The sequence below is a fragment of the Haematobia irritans genome, chromosome 2, assembly GCF_050003625.1.
Source record: "Haematobia irritans isolate KBUSLIRL chromosome 2, ASM5000362v1, whole genome shotgun sequence".
Taxonomy (NCBI): Eukaryota; Metazoa; Arthropoda; class Insecta; order Diptera; family Muscidae; genus Haematobia; species Haematobia irritans.
In genome coordinates, this window is record NC_134398.1 from 173,058,208 (window position 1) to 173,079,831 (window position 21,624).

Below are 21,624 nucleotides of genomic sequence, written 5' to 3' on the forward strand. Positions count from 1 at the left end.
TATGGACCAATTTTTGCATGGTTGTTAGAGACCATATACTAACACCACGTACCAAATTTCAGCCGGATCGGATGGAATTTTCTTCTCTTAGAGGATCCGCAAACCAAATTTGGGGTTCCGTTTATATGGGGGCTATACGTAAAAGTGGACCGATATGGACCAATTTTTGCATGATTGTTAAAGACCCTATACTAACACCATGTACCAAATTTCAGCCGGATCGGATGAAATTTGCTTCTCTTAGAGCAATCGCAAGCCAAATTTGGGGGTCCGTTTATATGGGGGCTATACGTAAAAGTGGACTGATATGGACCAATTTTTGCACGGTGGTTAGAGACCATATACTTACACCATGTACCAAATTTCAACCGGATCGGATGAATTTTGCTCCTCCAAGGGGCTCTGGAGGTCAAATCTGGGGATCGGCTTATATGGGGGCTATATATAATTATGGACCGATGTGGACCAATTTTTTCGTGGTTGTTAGAGACCATAGACTAACACCATGTACCAAATTTCAGCCGGATCGGATGAATTTTGCTCCTCTAAGAGGCTCCGGAGTTAAAATCTGGGGATCGGTTTATATCGGGGCTATATATAATTATGGACCGATATGGACCAATTTTTGCATGGTTGTTAGAGACCATAGACTAACACCATGTACCAAATTTCAGCCGGATCGGATGAAATTTGCTTCTCTTAGAGCAATCGCAAGCCAAATTTGGGGGTCCGTTTATATGGGGGCTATACGTAAAAGTGGACTGATATGGACCAATTTTTGCATGGTGGTTAGATACCAAATACTAACACCATGTACCAAATTTCAGCCGGATCGGATGAAATTTGCTTCTCTTAGAGCAATCGCAAGCCAAATTTGGGGTTCCGTTTATATGGGGGCTATACGTAAAAGTGGACCGATATGGACCAAGTTTTGCATGATTGTTAAAGACCCTATACTAACACCATGTACCAAATTTCAGCCTGATCGGATGAAATTTGCTTCTTTTAGAGCAATCGCAAGCCAAATTTGGGGGTCCGTTTATATGGGGGCTATACGTAAAAGTGGACCGATATGGACTTATTTTTGCATGGTTGTTAGAGATCATATATTAACACCACGTACCAAAATTCAACCGGATCGGATGAATTTTGCTCCTCTAAGAGGCTTCGGAGTTCAAATCTGGGGATCGGTTTATATGGGGGATATATATAATTATAGACCGATGTGGACCAATTTTTGCATGGTTGTTAGAGACCATAGACTAACACCATGTACCAAATTTCAGCCGGATCGGATGAAATTTGCTTCTCTTAGAGCAATCACAAGCCAAATTTTGGGGTCTGTTTATATGGGGGCTATACGTAAAAGACATGCTCAGATCGACTCAGAATTTCACCACGACCCAGAATATATATACTTTATGGGGTCTTAGAGCAATATGTCGATGTGTTACAAACGGAATGACAAAGTTAATATACCCCCATCCTATGGTGGAGGGTATAAAAAAGCCACCGGTTGCAGTTCTCTGATCAATTTGGATTTGTTTGAATTGGAAACTTTTGGCATGAAATATGACCATCAAAAAGTCAATGTGCAGTATTTTGGTCCATTCTGAACGAAGATCCGTCTTAAGGCGATCGACATTTTGGTGTTTTTTAGCACCAAACTTACTCTCCAAAAATCCCCAAGCGCAACAGTTCAACGGATTGAGATTCACAGATTCTGGTGGCCTTTGTGCGGTACAAATGAAGTGTGGAACTTTTTCCTTTTCCTGGAACCTTTTTAAGTCATTCTTGACGCACGTTGAGTGTGATGGTGAAAAGTCCTGTTGAAATGTTCATGGTCAGCGGCCGAATTTTTTGTCTGCCTTTACGATAATTTCCCGTTAATATTCGGTACTTTTTGTTTTTTACCCAAATCGACTCAGGAGATCGAAAGACTCCTGAAGCAGAGATGGGTATACTCTATCCAAGCCTGGAGGTTTTAATGTATAATCTCAATGGTTACAATAATTAAACAATTTTACCAATAAGAGAAAAATTCATTGGTCTAAAAATTTGGATTCGTGCTAAAGACTGAATTTTTTTGACTGTACATATCTGTATCACTTTCTTTTATTGACATTTCGATTATTCTTTGACACATTTCTTTTGTGAGAACCAAGAATCAAGATATTTTCAAAAATTCATCAAACAAAAACAAAATATGTATGTACAAACAAATAATGACAATGTTATTTTATTATCATTAAATAAATCTATACTGATAACGTATAATAGGTTATTAGTCGTTCACTTAAATAGCTCAACGTGTAAAATATTAGCTTGGGGTGGGGCGCTATTCACTACGATTATAAATTGCACACCTGTTTGTTGGGGGTGTAGATGCGACGACCACAATGACTCGTAAGGTAAAGGAAATGAGCAATATATGTCGACATATCCGTTTTGGTTCATAGCACCTTAAAAAAACTTAGCTTATGGGTGTAGCATTGGGACGAATCCATTCGCGGACTGGTACAAAGTGTATCTATCGCATGCAAGCTACTATGAATATGAGCTTAATTGTTTTTGTGTTCGTTAAGAATTTTATAAATAATTCATGTATAATTAATTGTTAATTAAATAAAGTGAAAATATTATAATAACGTTATCTATGATCTAAGTTTATATGTTTGTTTGATATGACACAGGGTGTCTCGTTAACGAGTGGCCACTGGCCACTTAGTAGAAGGTAATGCATGTGTAGTCTATTGAGATAACGATTTTGTATAAGGTGCGCACTCAAACAAATGTGAACTTCATATGGCACTACAGCCATTGCGATTCTATTTTAGTTCATGGAATTACTATCAAGTTTCCTTGATTTTAAACAATGTTTTGCGTATGTTAGTTACATGAACTAAAAATGAACCACAAAATAGTTTCTTAAAATTTGTAAATTTTACCAATATTGCGCCCATTTTGAACTTCGTATGGTACTAAACATTTTTTGAACTCCATTTTTCCCCCAAAAAAGAAAATTTTCTTTAACAACCCAGCAAAAACTTGGAAGTTGTCCGAAAGGCATAACTTTAAAAGCGCTGCCAAAAATGTCCTCCCAAAGATGTTCTTTATTTTAAATATATACACGCAAAAAAATAATTCTTTTCTCCCAAACGAAATTTTAGACAAACAAAGTTCGTTTCTCATTTGCTTTTCGCTGCAAGGAAGTGTATTTGGAAGAAAATTATATACTTTTTGTGATAAACGTTTATTCTTCTCCAGGATGTAAAAACAATTTCATAAAGACAAACTCAAAAAAAAAAACTTTGTTTTCTTGCTAATTGCAATTTCCCTCATATCTTTCTCACATCCACGAGGTTTTTTGGTTCTTAAGACCTTTTCCTGTAATACCAACAATGTAGAAGAAATTATACGATTTTATAAATTTAAAATTTTTTTTACCTTTCGCCTGGACGGAGAATCGAACCGCGGACCATGCACTTTGTAAGCCAACACATATAAGTTATATTTATATAGCATAGCTTGCGGCGCCCACGAACCGAATAAACAAAGTTTATTTAACAGAAACAAACATTTAGTTTGGCACCGTGGAGCAGTGGTTGCTACTTCCGACTTGCATGCCAAGGGTCGTGGGTTCGATCCCTGCTTCGACAAAAGTTTTTTTTGTTTGTTTTTTTTTTACATATATTCCAGATATGTTCGGAAGATTCCGAAAAATTTTCAACATTGCATTGTAGTATATTAAATTTTGAACTGTAAAATGTGTCTTATTAAAGACATAAAGTCAGAAAAGAACAGTATTTGATACAAACGAAATGGACTGTGTTGTTGTTTCAAAAATAACTTTTTTTATTGAAAAAATAAAAATTTTGTAACAAACGAATTTTTTTGGTGATAAAAGTTTAAAATTTTCGAAGCAATTTAAAAAACTCTAGCAAAAGAAAAACGTTTTTGGTACACGTTTTCCAAACGTTTTTTTTTTCTTTGCGTGTAGGAAGTTATTTTAACTCAATTTTTTATAACTCGCTTTTCCATATCTTTTATGAGTAATTGTAAATTTTTTGTTTCATATAGGTTTAAAACAGAGTAAGAAATTGTAAATGGTACAAATTATTTACATTTTATCGAAAAAAAAGCTTAAACCATTTTAGAAAAATTTCAAATTTTTGAAAATATTCAAACGTTTCAGATAAGCGTTAGAATGCATTAAAAACAAGTATATACGGTCGTAAGTTCAGGCAAGCCGAATCTTATGTACCCTCCACCATGGATTGCGTAGAAATTTCTACTAAAGACTGTTATGGGTTGTGGTAATACCGATGGCAAGGTATCTTAAAACTCCTTAGGTTAGGTTAGGTGGCAGCCCGATGTATCAGGCTCACTTAGACTATTCAGTCCATTGTGAAACCACATTGGTGAACTTCTCCCTTATCACTGAGTGCTGCCCGATTCCATGTTAAGCTCAATGACAAGGGACCTCATTTTAATAGCCGAGTCCGAACGGCGTTCCACATTGCAGTGAAACCACTTAGAGAAGCTTTGAAACCCTCAGAAATGTCACCAGCATTACTGAGGTGGGATAATCCACCGCTGAAAAACTTTTTGGTGTTCGGTCGAAGCAGGAATCGAACCCACGACCTTGTGTATGCAAGGCGGGCATGCTAACCATTGCACCACGGTGGCTCCCTCCTTAACATCGTCGTCTAAATTGGAAGTTAGTCCATACGGAGTATATATTAGACAAAAAAGGCAAAACCTACATAATTCAGTTCTAGGCCAGTATGAGTTTTTGTGCGGTAAAAGAGAGACAGAAGTGAAAAATGGGGGCTATATACAATTATATATATCTGTATCGTCCAATTTTTGTGTGATTAGTACCAAATCAAAAGAAATTTGTTCTCTGGAAGAAGTAAAATCTGGGGATCGGTTTATCTGGGGGCTATATATAACTATGGACCGATATGGACTACATTTGCCATGGTTGTTAGCGACCATATACTAACACAACATACCAAATTTCAGCCGAATCGGACGAAATTTTCTACTCCAAGAGGCGCCGGAAGTTAAATCTGGGTATCTGGTAATAGGCGAGCTATATAACAGGTTGGCTGATAAGTCCCCGGTCTGACACATAGATGGCGTCGCTAGTATTAAATGCATATTATTTTTATATAGTACCAACCTTCAAATGATTCGTGTCAAAATTTGACGTCTCTAAGTCAATTAGTTTGTGAGATAGAGGGTCTTTTGTGAAGCAACTTTTGTTATTGTGAAAAAAATGGAAAAAAGGAATTTCGTCTTTTGATAAAATACTGTTTTCTGAAGGGAAAAAATACGGTGGAAGCAAAAACTTGGCTTGATAATGAGTTTCCGGACTCTGCCCCAGGGAAATCAACAATAATTGATTGGTATGCAAAATTCAAGCGTGTTGAAATGAGAACGGAGGACGGTAAATGCAGTGGACGCCCGAAAGAGGTGGTTGCCGACGAAAACATCAAAAAAAATCCACAAAACGATTTTGAATGACCGTAAAATGAAGTTGATCGAGATAGCAGAGGCCTTAAAGATATCAAAGGAACGTGTTGGTCATATCCTTCATCAATATTTGGATATGCGGAAGCTCTATGCAAAATGGGTGCCGCGCGAGCTCACATTTGACCAAAAACAACAACGTGTTGATGATTCTGAGCGTTGTTTGCAGCTGTTAACTCGTAATACACCCGAGGTTTTCCGTCGATATGTGACAATGGATGAAACATGGCTCCATCACTACACTCCTGAGTTCAATCGACGGTCGGCTGAGTGGACAGCGACCGGTGAACCATCTCCGAAGCGTGGAAAGACTCAAAAGTCCGCTGGCAAAGTAATGGCCTCTGTTTTTTGGGATGCGCATGGAATAATTTTTATCGATTATCTTGAGAAGGGAAAAACCATCAACAGTGACTATGGCGTTATTGGAGCGTTTGAAGGTCGAAATCGCGGCAAAACGGTCCCATATGAAGAAGAAAAAAGTGTTGTTCCACCAAGACAACGCACCGTGTCAGAAGTCATTGAGAACGATGGCAAAAATTTATGAATTGGGCTTCGAATTACTTCCCCACCCACCGTATTCTCCAGATCTGGCCCCCAGCGACTTTTTCTTGTTCTCAGACCTCAAAAGGATGCTCGCAGGGAAAAAATTTGGCTGCAATGAAGAGGTGATCGCCGAAACTGAGGCCTATTTTGAAGCAAAACCGAAGGAGTACTACCAAAATGGTATCAAAAAATTGGAAGGTGGTTATAATCGTTGTATCGCTCTTGAAGGGAACTATGTTGAATAATAAAAACGAATTTTGGCAAAAAACTGCGTCTTTCTTTGTTAGACCGGGGACTTATCAGCCAACCTGTTATAATTATGGACCGATATGGACCAATTTTTGCCTGGTGATTAGAGACCATATACTAAAACCACATACCCCGTTTCAACCGATCCTCCAATAGGATCCGCAAGCAAATTCTGGGGATCGGTTTATATGGGGGATTTATAAAAATAATGGATGGATATGGACCCGATTTTTGCATGGGTATTAGAGGTCACATACTAACACTACGTAACAAATTTCAGCCAGATCGGATGAAATTTGTTGCTCCTAGAGCCTTCGCAAGCCAAATCTGGGGTCGGTTTATATGGGGGCTATATGTAATTATGGATCGATATGAACCGATTTTTGTATGGATATTAGAGGTCGCATACTAACACTAAGTACCAAATTTCCACCGGATCGGATGACATTTGTTCCTCCTATAGCCTCCGCAATCCAAATCTGGGGGTCGGTTATATGGGAGCTATACGTAATCGTGGTCCGATATGGCCCATTTGCAATACCATCTGACCTACATCAATAATAATTACTTGTGCACTGAAAAAAATATTGTCGTGAGATCAAAGATTTCGTGTCTTTAAAATACGAATGCAAATTTTGCTTAGCATAGAAGACGCATTTCTCTAATATAAAGTTTTTTTCCTTGTCCAAAAGTCGATAAACTTTTCAATGATGTCGTATTGTCCTTATAATTAAGTGATTTGGCTTAAAAATGGGTATCATAACATGAAAGAAAAAATGTTTGGGCTAAGGTTAACTTGACTTTAATAATTCAGAAAAATTCTTTAAATTTAATGAAATTGTCTTTAAATTTGTTGTCTTTTTGCATCTTGACTACAAAGCAAAAAATCGTTCAAATATAGGACATGTTTTTCAACACTTTATTTTAAAGAAGCTTTTTACTTGAAACATAGCATAATTTCTACTGGAAGTCGAGTGTTAATTTGGAAAAGAAAGTTGTCGTTAACTCGTTTTTAAAGGACTTTGATAGCATATGAAGAAAAAAAGCTGAAAAAAAATTTAAATTTGCTTCCTAGAAGCAAGTACCCAAAACCCAAATTTAAAAGAGCATTGTGTCTTAAAAGTGTCCTTACTTGTATTCTCCGCTTCTTTCGCTCGGAATCAATACTAAATTTTTTAAAGTACAGACAAAATCTTTGGTATCGGGCATGCTTTTTTTTCAGTGTGCCAAGTTTCAAGTCGATAGCTTGTTTCGTTCGGATTAGATTTCCACAGACGGACGGAAAGCCGGACATAGCTAGATCGACCCAGAATTTCACCACGACCCAGAATATATATACTTTATGGGGTCGTAGACCAATATTTCGATGTTTTACAAACGGAATAACAATGTTAATATACCCCCCATCCTATTGTGGAGGATATAAAAGGTTTAACATTTTAAATTATTTATTTGGCAAAATATCACAAAGTTGGTCAATTCACATCTAAAACACTGAATTTTGGTCACACCTTAAGAAGTGATGCAAATTCAGTGCAACAGCTGTTGCACCATACCAATCATTTATTTTTCATGTACTTTCATAAGGACATAATTCTCATCTTTTTCTCTATGGGCCAAAATGCTTTTCAATGTGTTTGGAATTAGAATTCCAGTTTGTATGAGAAGCTTTACGACCTTTTTAATTAATTCGCTTTTTAATTAATTATTTTTTTTTTAGTGCAATAGTTTTCGTAAATTTTGATCCCGGATCCCTTTAAAATTAGGGAAAATTACAAGAAAAAATATTTTTTGTCATCAATCACAGAAATGATAGTATCAATTACCAAAGTCAATTAAAAAACAAGTAAGGAAAGTCTAAAGTCGGGGGTAAAACTCTGATGATACAAAAGGACATGTTTTTCAACACTTTATTTTAAAGACGTTTTTTACTTGGAACACAGCATAATTTCTACTAGAAGTCGAGTCTTAATTTGGAAAATAAAGTCGTCGTTAACTTGTTTTTAAAGGACTTTGATAGCATATGAAGAAAAAAAGCTGAAATATCGAAAAATTTAAATTTGCTTCCTAGAAGCAAGTACACAAAACCCGATTTTTGGCTCGGAATCAATACCAAATTTTTTACAGTAAAGATAAAATCTTTGGAACCGGGTATGCTTTTTTTTCAGTGTGTGAAAATGTTGACGCCTGAAAATATGCAAAAGAATTTTTGTGTAAATCGGGTTCTGCAATAAGCCGTTAATATCATTGGAATGATTTTCAATGAAATGGAGATAAAATGATTGTTGGTTTAAAAAACGTGACAAAAACTTCGTATTTTTTTGTTCTTTACAAAAATTTTCTTTTTTGGTGCCTCTTTTGTATGACTTTTTAGAAAAACCTAACTGTAACGCTAATTAAAAGGACATTTTAAATTTTCCTTAGATAATCATTTAGAAGTTTGATATAATTTAATTATTTTATTTATTTATTTTGTTGTTTTACTTTGTCACACCCTGTAAATGTCTAAGATGTTTGCTCATTGTACCTATAATTGCGACTTATTCTCTGTGTTTTTGGGACTCATGACGTTATCAGTAAAAAATTCCATATACTTTTGCTGTTGTTGTTGTTAGATTTGTATACTTTTGTGAACATAACCATATTTATTTATTTATTGTAGTACGGTATACATCTCAACAATTATGAGGGTAGTTAAATATGTACATATTTGTACGTATGTATGTGCCGTCAAGTTGACCACCCACTACTACTTGTGCACATTTGAAATGATTTTTAAGGTAAAAAAACCATTATAACATTGCGCCCATATCGGTATTTGCTCAATTTGACAATTACCCATTTGGGATTTTGGGGATTTTTTTGGTTTCAATTGTTGCCACTTTATTGTCATTACCATATCGCATAGACAGGCAACATCCATAATTGAAATGTTGTAGTGTATGAAAAAAGAAGCTTATTATTAACAATGTCGATAATTAAGTAATTCCCTTTATGAAATATATTATTAGGATGTCAATGACTTTTCTTTCACATTATATTTTCCCCTGTGGACCCTTTGACTATCATTGATTGTGGAGGTTTATCAGAGTGCCATAAATTGAAGTTCAATACCTGTAATGCCATGGTTATTGTACTAAAGGCCAATTATACAATATTTGTGTTTTATTGGGGGGCATTATTTTCTTTACTGGGTGATGTAGAGTTGTTTTTATTTTAAAATCGGAAAATATGCCGAGTAATTGCGATATTTGCTGTCTCGGCGAAATACCATGATAACTAACTGTCAATAACATAGACGTCCAACGGTCATCTACTGCAAGACAGTGTTATCGTTGAGAATTTTCTATGAGTGGCACAAAAAGTTGCATGCTTTATGAGAAGAGATAAGCTGAATTTAAAAAAAAGTGTCAATAAAAGTGGCTTTCACAAAGAATGAAATCCTTTTATATGAGTTTTTAATTTTTTTCTAAAAGTGGCTTTCACAAAGAATGAAATCCTTTTATATGAGTTTTTTATTTTTTTTTTTGAACTATATGTAATTTAACCAAACAATTATTTTATTTGCAGTTCATTACAAATCGTTCCTTGATGTAGTTATGCCAGTATTTCTCTGGCTCTAGTCCCCAAATTAAGGTTAAAGTGGCATACCGCTTTATTTTCAGGATCACTTATACTATTTAGTCCATTGTGATAACCAAATAAAGACCCTTTCATCCCCAATTTAAATTGAAATCCCTCACAAAAATACCCAATAAAATATTCACTAAAAAATATAAAAAATAGGCTATGCTCTAGAAAATTGGCAAAGATTTTTTTCTTTTGATTGAAATGGCTTGATCTGATGACAGTATCAATCACAGTAATAATTAGAAATAAACAAATACGTTATTATAAAATAAATCGATTAATTAATATTTTAACTGATTCAATTAAAAATTTAATTGATTTTGATTGATAGACTCAATTAATCTTTTAATTGATGCAATCATAAATTTAATTGATATTGGTTGCAAAGCTCAATAAATATTTAAATTAAAAATGGAAGTATTTACAATCACTTTAGTGTTTTTAGTTTGATAAAAAAATTGATTGCATCAATTAATATTTTAATTAAAAATTATACTCATTATACCCTCCACCATAGGATGGGGGGTATATTAACTTTGTCATTCCGTTTGTAACACATCGAAATATTGCTCTAAGACCCCCATATATTCTGGGTCGTGGTGAAATTCTGAGCATGTCCGTCCGTCCGTCTGTTGAAATCACGCTAACTTCCGAACGAAACAAGCTATCGACTTGAAACTTGGCACAAGCAGTTGTTATTAATGAAGGTCGGATGGTATTGCAAATGGACTATATCGGTCCACTTATACGTATAGCCCCTATATAAACGGACCCCCAAATTTGGCTTACGAATCCTCTCAGTGAAGCAAATTTCATCCGATCCGGCTGAAATTTGGTACCTGGTGTTAGTATATGGTTTCTAGGTTAGGTTAGGTTATGTGGCAGCCCTATGTGGCAATGGACTATTCAGTCCATTGTGATACCACAGTGGTGAACTGCTCTCTTATCACTGAGTGCTGCCCGATTCCATGTTAAGCTCAATGACAAGGGACCTCCTTTTTATAGCCGATTCCGAACGGCGTTCCACATTCCAGTGAAACCACTTAGAGAAGCTTTGAAACCCTCAGAAATGTCACCAGCATTACTGAGGTGGGATAATCCACCGCTGAAAAACTTTTTGGTGTTCGGTCGTAGCAGGAATCATACCCACGACCTTGTGAATGCAAGGCGGGCATGCTAACCATTGCACCATGGTGGTCTCTAACAACCATGCCAAAATTGGTCGACATCGTTCCATATTTATATATAGCCCCCATATAAACCGATCCCCAGATTTGGCTTGTGGAGCCTCTAAGAGAAGCAAATTTCATCCGATCCACCTGAAATTTGGTACATAATGTTAGTATATGGTCTCTAACAACCATGCAAAAATTGGTCCACATCGGTCCATAATTATATATAGCCCCCATATAAACCGATCCCCCGATTTGGCTTGCGGAGCCTCCAAGAGAACCAAATTTCATCCGATCTGGCTGAAATTTGGTGCATGGTGTTGGTATATGTTCTCTAACAACCATGCAATTAGTCCATATCGGTTCATAATTACTATATGTAGCCCCCATATAAACCGATCCCCAGATTTGATCTCCGGAGCCTCTTGGAGGAGCAAAATTCATCCGATCCGGTTGAAATTTGGTACATGGTGTTAGTATATGGTCTCTAACAACCATGCAAACATTGGTCCCTATCGGTCTATAATTATATATAACCTTCATATAAATTGATCCCCAGAGTTCTTCGAGGAGCATAATTCATCCCATTCGGTTGAAATTTGGTACATTCATTAGTATATGACCGCTAACAACCATGCAATTATTGGTCAATCACACAAAAATTGGTTCATATCGCCAAAAATAATTTACCACGATTTTATTTCTATAGAAAATGTTGTCAAACTGAATTATATACGTATTTAATCGGCTTTTTATACCCTCCACCATAGGATGGGGGGTATATTAACTTTGTCATTCCGCTTGTAACACATCGAAATATTGCTCTAAGACCCCATAAAGTATATATATTCTGGGTCGTGGTGAAATTCTGAGTCGATCTGAGCATGTCCGTCCGTCCGTCCGTCTGTTGAAATCACGCTAACTTCCGAACGAAACAAGCTATCGACTTGAAACTTGGCACAAGTAGTTGTTATTGATGTAGGTCGGATGGTATTGCAACTTTTACGTATAGCGCCCATATAAACGGACCCTCAAATTTGGCTTGCGAGGCCTCTAAGAGAAGCAAATTTCATCCAATCCGGCTGAAATTCGGTACATGGTGCTAGTATATGGTCTCTAACAACCATGCAAAAATTGGTCCACATCGGTCCATAATTATATATAGTCCCCATATAAACTGATCCCCCGATTTGGCTTGCGGAGCCTCTAAGAGAAGCAAATTTCATCCGATCCGGCTGAAATTCGGTACATGGTGCTAGTATATGGTCTCTAACAACCATGCAAAAATTGTTCCATAAATTGGTCACATCGGTCCATAATTATATATAGCCCCCATATAAACCGATCCCCAGATTTGACCTCCGGAGCCCCTTGGAAGAGCACAATTCACTCGATCCGGTTGAAATTTGGTACGTGGTGGTAATATATGATATTTAACAACCATGCCAAAAGTGGTCCATATCAGTCCATAATCATATATAGCCCCATATAAACCGATCCCGTGATGTGGTTTTGGAGCCTCTTGGAGGAGCAAATTTCATCCGAGTGAGTTGAAATTTGGTACATTGTGCTAGTATATGGTCGTTAACAACCATGCCTAACTAGGTCCATATCGGTCTATAGTTATATATATCCCTCAGATAAATCGATTTCCAATCACACAAAAATTGGTCCATATCAAGTTTATAATTGTATATAGCCCCCATATAAGTGACCCCCATATTTCAATTCTGGCTCTCTACGTACCGCGCAAAAAGTCCATATCGACTCGTAATTATTTGTAGACTTAACTATACATAACTTTTGTGTCTAATATATACCACGTATGGACAAACTCACAATTTAGAAAACGATGTTAAGAAGTTTTAAGATACCACAACCCAAGTATTTCGATTGTGGATGACAGTCTTTCGTAAAAGTTTCTACGCAATCCATGGTGGAGGGTACATAAGATTCGGCCTGGCCGAACTTACGGCTGTATATACTTGTTTGAATTTATTTTTCAATTGTTCAATAAAGTGTAAAAAAACTTCTTCAAAAATTAATCACTAAACTCGTCGCTGGTAAATTTAACTGCGACAAAAAAGCGACTATATTGGTGACAAAAAGCGACACCAGGAATACCGATTTTCGTCGATAGAAGAATATATCGACGAACGGAATACCAATTTGTGGCGACAGACGAAAAGCGACGTCGTCTTCAAGACTAAGGGTGATTGTTTATTTTGTCACGTCCTGCAGAGAAACCTCAAATTGGAAACTAGCATGGAATGGAAGTATAAACTAGAGGTCTACAATGCAAAAAAACGCAATACCAGTTTACCATATGCGCTAAAAAGTCAATTTATTGTAAATTTTCTGTTATGAGCCACAAATGCTCTTGAGAACCCTCAACATTTTTTCCACATGGAAATATGTGAACAGACCAGATCAGCGTAGAATGGAAGTAGAAAACGAGATCTACTCAATTCGCTGGGGTGTCGAGGTAGGGCGTTTTATCTTGTAGGCCTCACATCATGGAGAGAAATCTTCAAATTTCTTCCAACTGAAAATAGGTGGACTGTGGAATGATAGTAGAAATCGAGATGTAGTCAAAAATACAATTTATGAGTCCCAGACCTATCTTCCGGACCTTTACTTCAAAAAAATAAATACGGAAAAATAATCAGTAGACAAATTCCCATCACCGCATTACGCATAGTACATTGACCTGAATTCTTTAACGCCGATTTTATTTATTGTAGAATTTTGACGTCGAACCTTATATAAGGTCAATGCATTTATTAATAATTCTATATCGGTCGCCGATTTAGATTCAATTCCAATGTATTACATGTATCTTATCAGTTGCTATCAGATAATGTTTGGGAGAAATTCAATAACCCCGCTCCAAAGGGAAAATCATGGTCTACTCATTTGTAAATTCAGTTGACTAACTTGTTTCAATATTTAAAAAGTCCCAGTCTTACTTTACCGTTGGTGGAAAGGGTACACTAACCATTTTCCTTGTTATATCCAAATTGGAGTTCTCAAAACAAAATAAAGTTTTGTCAATTGTCAATTTTTTAAATCACTCCAAATAAGTTACAATATTCACAGAAAATAGGACTTATATTTTTGAAAATGTTAATTAATTTGGAACCTTTGTGTTTAAGTCAATTAATCTCATTCAATAACTATATAAATCAAGAGAACGAGGTGTTTACTAATAAAAATCATTATCGGAAGCAAGCTGCACAGAAATGCATTAACAAATTTGAAAATATGCTATCCTGGTGTCAACGCATCAGAAGAAAAAGGCGAAAAATTGTAATATTTAAATATTAATAGAATAACATAGAAATTGTGTTGCTTGTGTAGTTTTATATATTAATTGATTTTATTTATTGTGTATCTTTTTAGACTATTCTCTATCAAGATGGCGACGATGAACCGGTCTATCAAAATCCATCCTTGGGCAGATTACATGAGGGCATTAGTTTTACGGTGAAAGGACGTACAAAGAAACATTGTGAAAGGTGAGTTGATGGAATATAATTTGGAGTTTTTTTACGGAACGGTGTTTAGTTTCAAGATAAACATACCTACACTCATAAAAAAAATCTTGAAAGGCGTGCTCATTTTAAAACGATCCGTTCATGAAAGTGAATCAACACTGGCAGTGTCAATTTGGCAACGATTAAAACCATGCGTTGTAAAAAAAAAACACAACCAGTGTTCATGGTCTGAAAACATAATGGTTACGAATTTATAAACAAATAAAAAAATGATTTCCGCTACCACGACTCGAACCTGTGTTGTCTGCACTGGTTCGCGTTAACAGGCGCCTCAGCACATTGCACCACCGGCGGAGTTGCCATAACAACATCTAACGTATATATTAAGACTTTTCATGGCCTAAAAAAGATGAATGACCTTCATGAAATCGTGAACGCCCGTCGCCGATATCGTTTGGACGAACCCGTTTTGAATTTTGTGAACGTTTCCGTTTCATTTGGTTACCGTCCGTTCATGATTGTGGAACGTCAGTTTTTCTATTAGTGTATATTAATCATGGATTTGTATTTAAAATCTAAATATATAAGATCCTATTGATACTTTAAGCACCGTTTAGGACTAGGCTGTACGAAAATGAAGCAAATTAATTGCGGCGATTAGAATGATGGATTGTAGAGTGATTTAGGAAACAAAACAAATAATCAAAACAGTATAGAGGTAACGGCGGTAGACAGAAATAATACACAACAAGTCTCGAGTAAGGGTAAATCGTACAGGGAGATCTCCCTTCTCTCGCTAGTAGCCAAGACATTGGAGGCACTACTCCTCCCCCATTTTGTGGAGAATTTTCCAATCGTAAACATTTTTCCGTAAAGTACATTGCACGACGATTGCATGTCATTTCAGCATATACCATATTAGTAGTTTAGATCTATCGAAGGAATTTGATATGCTCAACCATGGCAGGTTCTTCGAGGATATGAAAATACTTTCCTACCGGCAGGGAACAAGCGTTGAATTTTAAATTATCTCTGCGGACCCCATAGAGCTAAACTGGGAATTCCCCAAGGTGGGGGTGATATCCTCAGCACTGTTCAATTTCTATCTATCCTTTATTCCAGCCCCTCCTGGCAGCGTTGAGATTGTGCATATGCTGACGATTGTACAATCATGGGCCCATTGCTGATGACATATGGGATCGATTAAACATCTACCTTTCTTACCAATTATTTCACTGCTAGACATTTGGAGAGTATCCGCCAACAAATCCTTGGTCACACTTTCCAGTATAAGGACGGCAGAAATACGTATGCAATTGAATGTCAGATTCGATTGAGACGAAATAATGCCCATTCTAGGGGTCACCGTGGTGCAATGGTTAGCATGCTCGCCTTGTATTCAGAAGGTCGTGGTCTAACGGATGCGCTTACATTCCGTAGTTAACAAACGCCAATTTGTCTGCTAATATAAGATACTGGACTTCTTCACAAGAATATATATTATAAACCAAAGTTCGATTAACCTCTTCGGGAGCCACCGTGGTGCAATGGTTAGCTTGCCCGCCTTGCATACACAAGGTCGTGGGTTCGATTCCTGATTCGACCGAACACCAAAAAGTTTTTCAGCAGTGTATTATCCCACATCAGTAATGCTGGTGATATTTCTGAGGGTTTCAAAGCAGTGGTGTCACTGCAATGTGGAACGCCGTTCGGTCTCGGCTATAAAAAGGAGGTCTCTTGTCATTGATCTTAACATGGAATCGGGCAGCACTCAGTGATAAGAGAGAAGTTCACCAATGTGGTATCACAATGTACTGAATAGTCTAAGTGAGCCTGATACATCGGGCTGCCACCTAGCCTAGGGGTCACATTCGACCACTTTTTCAAGTCGTATGGCCATGCCACCGCAATTTGTGATAAGCTCCGCTGAAGAGACAAGGTCCTCAAGTAGCTTGTCTGCAATACTTGGGTTGCGGGCAAAGAAACCTTGTTGACTACATAAAGGCAATGTGGCAGTCAGAGGCAAATTAAACATGCCAGTATGGATACCTCAACACCACCATACAGGCCTGAGATTCAGCGCTACAAATCAGTCTCTAGATCATGCAGCATAGCAGACAGGTCTAAACGGGATTCATGAGGAGACTGTTACTGAATCGGTGATAAGATACAAGGTTCATCTGTTCTCAGAGGAAAGAGACCTCCTGCTGCACATCAGGATAGTTTCGGCCAAACTAAGATCAGACAAGTGCAGTCGCATCAATTCCTACATATCAGTAATTGATAGTAGCGTCGGTGACATGTGTCCCATCAGTAGCCACAAGATTAATCCTGTTCTAGAAACTTGATCACCGCCCATAGTACCGGGGGAAAGATACCTCCCGCGGCACATCCGGGTAGTTTCGGCCAAACTAAAATCAGGCAAGTGCAGACGCCTCAATTCCTACCTAACAGTGATTGATATCAGCGTAGGTGACGGGTGTCCCATATGTAGCCACGAGGTTAATTTTGTTCTAGAAACTTGATCACCGCCCATAGCACAGGGGGAAAGATACCTCCCGCGACACCTCCGGGTAGTTTCGGCCAAACTAAAATCAGGCAAGTGCAGACGCCTCAATTCCTGCCTAACAGTGATTGATATCAGCGTAGGTGACGTGTGTTCCATCTGTAACCACGAGGTTAATTCTGTTCTAGGAGGTCGACCACCGTCCATAGTACCGGAAGAATGAGACCTACCGCGTCAGATCAGGGTAGTTTTGGCTCAACGAAGATCAGGCAATTGCAGACGTTTCAATTCATACCTATCAGTGATTGATAGTAGCGTAGCTGACGTGTGTTCCATTGGTAACCAAGGGCCACATTACCGTCACATTTCCAACTCGCCACTAGATCACTCGGGATACATCCTATCGTTGTCGCAGTGTTCCTTGATCTGGATATAAGCTGATGTACCAAAGCGTAAAAAATTGATGAAATCACATAATGAACTGTTATAACAATAACTACACAGCAATATATCCTAGGAGAGTTATGCTGCTTTGAGTTACAGGTGTCGTATGTGTTTCTGCGGTTCAGATGGCGCTTGAGTTTCTGGGGTTCTTACTCTCCGGGCGACTTTAAAAATCGTGCAACAAATCGCCTTTGGTATAAGACGCAGTTATTGAAACATTAACCGATGTCCTTACTCTTATATTGCAAATACCAACTTCAGGTATAGTGGGCATAATATCTGAAAACGTCGTAAGAGGCTCTTAGCTTCCTAATTTCGGGTTTGCTATATTGCATTTATTATTGTCTCCGGTACAGCCCTAAATGCCATGTTGCATCTACTGCCTTCACTGCAGAACTAAAGTGAATTTACCATTAGGAACCCCCTGAGGTAAATGACAAAATTTCGGCCATTCATTCTGAATTTCATATGATATTGATAACCTTACATAGTACCGTTATGGTATCTCAAGTAGTCGTCTCGGATAGTATGCGTTATTGTTTTATTAACCCTTGGGGACTCGGAAAGAAATAATTGAAACTGAGATGGTGATGTGGGCCGAGACGCAGCGTTTCTCACATCGCACATCTCACATCGACGCAGCATTTCTCTCATCCTTTTTTGCTGAGTCCTGGCTTCAGATATCCCTAGGGCACCGTTTTTTGTCTTCACTAATGGCTGTTGATGTATCACCAAGGACTACGCTAAACCGATATGTCAGAATTGACTACAGAAGCGCGGTGTTCTATGGGTTTCTCCATTGTGATGGATGGATTTCCCATGGAAGGAGTGAAGTTTATTAAGAGACGTTCTATTGATTTGTAGGTCGCCGTAGGACTTGAGGTAGCACATTTGCTTTGCTTTATTTATATCCCATTGCATATTATCTTGATTCCTCGATAAGATTTCTTTTGGTTTTAATCAATGTCTTTTCTCTTGCAGGTTTTCCATCAATTTCATCGTTGAAAATGCCACACGTGATGTGGCACTCCACATAAATCCTCGTCTACCTCAGAATTACATTGTCCGCAATACCAAAGTTCGCAATGCATGGGGCCGAGAAGAGGTAGCATCTGCATTGCCCTTCAGCCTAAGGCGTGGGGCTCCGTTTTCCGTACAAGTTCTATTCACCGATGAATGTTATATGATCTCAGTGAATGGTTATCATTTTTGTAAATTCTATCATCGTCTGCCTTACGAAAGTGTTCAAACCCTTGAGGTTAAGGGTGAAATCGAAGATGTAACAGTTGATCGTATGGAAGTACAGCAATATCCCGAAAGATTGCCCGAATCTGTACCACAAAAAGTCCGTTTGGGTCGTGCCTTGAGGGAATCCACAACACTGCCAGATGTTGCAATCGATGAAACGGATAGAGTGGCAACACAAGAAAAGACAGAGGATAGAATTGTAACGCAATGGCGTGTGGTCAAGACGGCCAATGGAGATATCGAATATGAACCTAAAATTTTAGCAATAGATGAAATTAAGTTACCCTATTATGGTACCATACCACTGAACTCATTCCAATTGGGTCGAGCCTTGAAGGTGGAGGGACGAGTACGGCTACTGCCACAATCGTTTTACATTAATATGCAGTCGGGTCACAATTGTTGGCCACATCCCATCGTAGCATTGCATTTAAATCCACGCTTTACCAAACAGACATCGGGAGCCATAGGCCGGGCCACAGTTATACGTAATTCATGGATCGATGGTAATTGGGGTCAAGAGGAAAAATCCGATTTAGAAACGAAATTCTTACCAGGCAAACCATTTAGTTTGGCCATTGTCCATGCACAGGATTCCTTTAAGATTTATGTTAATCATCAGCTATTAACGGAATATAAGTTTCGTGTTAGTCCCAAAACCATTGATACAATCTATATACAGGGTGATATAAAACTTTTCGATGTAGCCTTGGAACCTTATACCAAATCCGTATAAGTTGATGTCGCAATAGATGTGATGACAATTTGAAAATGTTTGGTTACTGGAGCGGAGTTTAAAAAGAGCTGTAATGCAGTAAGTAGAGATGATTTTTGAAAGTATAGAAATTTTAATAATGGATTTTTTCTTTCGTTTTTTTGCAGTTTGCTTTAAATTTTTCTATAATGGTTGATAGACTGGCTTAGCCTAAGACAAAACTCAAGACAAACATCCCTGTATTCCTGTACTCGAAAAACAAACGATCGAGCAGAACGCATACTATATATATATATGTTTGAAACCTGTTTGAATTCAATGTGTTTTCAAGTGTTTTTCCTTGAAAGAATTTTAATTTCGTTTATTTTCTAAAATGTTTACGTTTTGTTATTTAGTTTTCTAGGCTTAACATTTCGTGTTAATCAAACAATCTAAAATTGGCTTATTCCCCAAAGATTCAGGATCAAAAAACCTATACAATCTATACCCTTTATATGATGAAAACCAAATTGAATCAAATTATTTTTAAAAAGAAAAAAAAAATTGATGAAAAAATCCCAATTTTCCCAAAAGAGAATAGACAATAAATTTACTTCTATGAAATGTTTGTCGTAACAAAAAAACGCAAAAAAAAAACAAATGATGAAAAGCAGATAAAGATAAGAGCGCAGTTATATTTATTACCATTCTAATACAATACCACAAACCATGTACTAACTCTTATTATATATACCTATCTATCTATAGTTCTTGTAAACTCTATCATCTTCTTTCTATCTTCTATACTAATTGCTCATATTTTGTTGTGTAATGAGATCACAAAAATAAAACGAAAAGAGAAACAGGTTAAGCATTTAAAGATAAATTTTTATTTATTTTTTTGTTTGCAGTTTAAAAATAATTTTGTTTGAATTCAATTAGAATTCCAAGGATAGCCAAACATTATTAAAGCTGATAACCACTATTTAAATGAAAATCGCCTAGATAATTTTCTTCAGCATAAAAAGTTGATTTTAAAGATCAAGGAGAATACGCAAGGAGCTCATTAGCGATAAAAAAAATCTTCGATCTCCACTTATAGATATTTTATGCCCAATATATGGAATATGATATGCTTGCTTCAAATACCTTTTTTATTTCAGCCTTTATGTTGAAGATTTTATTAAAGAATTTTTGATTTACCTCTCTACTTTAAGTTAAAAATCAAAAATAAAAATCAATTTTTTTTAAACATTGTATACTTTATTTTGAATCCCACTGTATATTATTATGTACTTTTAATTTTTTTGTAAGATTTTTCATTACTCATCTGAAAGTCGACTGCAATCCAAGTGGTGCAATGATTGAGAACCCAAATTATGGGTTCAAATGCCTTTCCATCTATGCTAGAGTGGACTTTCGGTCCTTATTTTAAAGCTACAGGAGATATCGAAAAGCCAATGGAGATATCGAATATGAACCTAAAATTTTAGCAATAGATGAAATTAAGTTACCCTATTATGGTACCATACCACTGAACTCATTCCAATTGGGTCGAGCCTTGAAGGTGGAGGGACGAGTACGGCTACTGCCACAATCGTTTTACATTAATATGCAGTCGGGTCACAATTGTTGGCCACATCCCATCGTAGCATTGCATTTAAATCCACGCTTTACCAAACAGACATCGGGAGCCATAGGCCGGGCCACAGTTATACGTAATTCATGGATCGATGGTAATTGGGGTCAAGAGGAAAAATCCGATTTAGAAACGAAATTCTTACCAGGCAAACCATTTAGTTTGGCCATTGTCCATGCACAGGATTCCTTTAAGATTTATGTTAATCATCAGCTATTAACGGAATATAAGTTTCGTGTTAGTCCCAAAACCATTGATACAATCTATATACAGGGTGATATAAAACTTTTCGATGTAGCCTTGGAACCTTATACCAAATCCGTATAAGTTGATGTCGCAATAGATGTGATGACAATTTGAAAATGTTTGGTTACTGGAGCGGAGTTTAAAAAGAGCTGTAATGCAGTAAGTAGAGATGATTTTTGAAAGTATAGAAATTTTAATAATGGATTTTTTCTTTCGTT

General features: G+C 37.0%; 1 protein-coding gene across 1 annotated transcript in view; it reads left to right on the forward strand.

Moving 5' to 3' along the window:
- The window catches only part of galectin, a 43,162-nt gene that overhangs the window by 20,831 nt on the left and 707 nt on the right, over positions 1-21,624 (forward strand). The window contains exons 3-6 of the mRNA XM_075294936.1: positions 14,535-14,650; positions 18,561-19,557; positions 19,616-19,641; positions 20,959-21,565. Coding sequence (XP_075151051.1) covers positions 14,535-14,650; positions 18,561-19,557; positions 19,616-19,641; positions 20,959-21,487 — 1,668 coding nt within the window. The 3' untranslated portion in view covers positions 21,488-21,565. The remainder of the gene's footprint in view (positions 1-14,534; positions 14,651-18,560; positions 19,558-19,615; positions 19,642-20,958; positions 21,566-21,624) is intronic.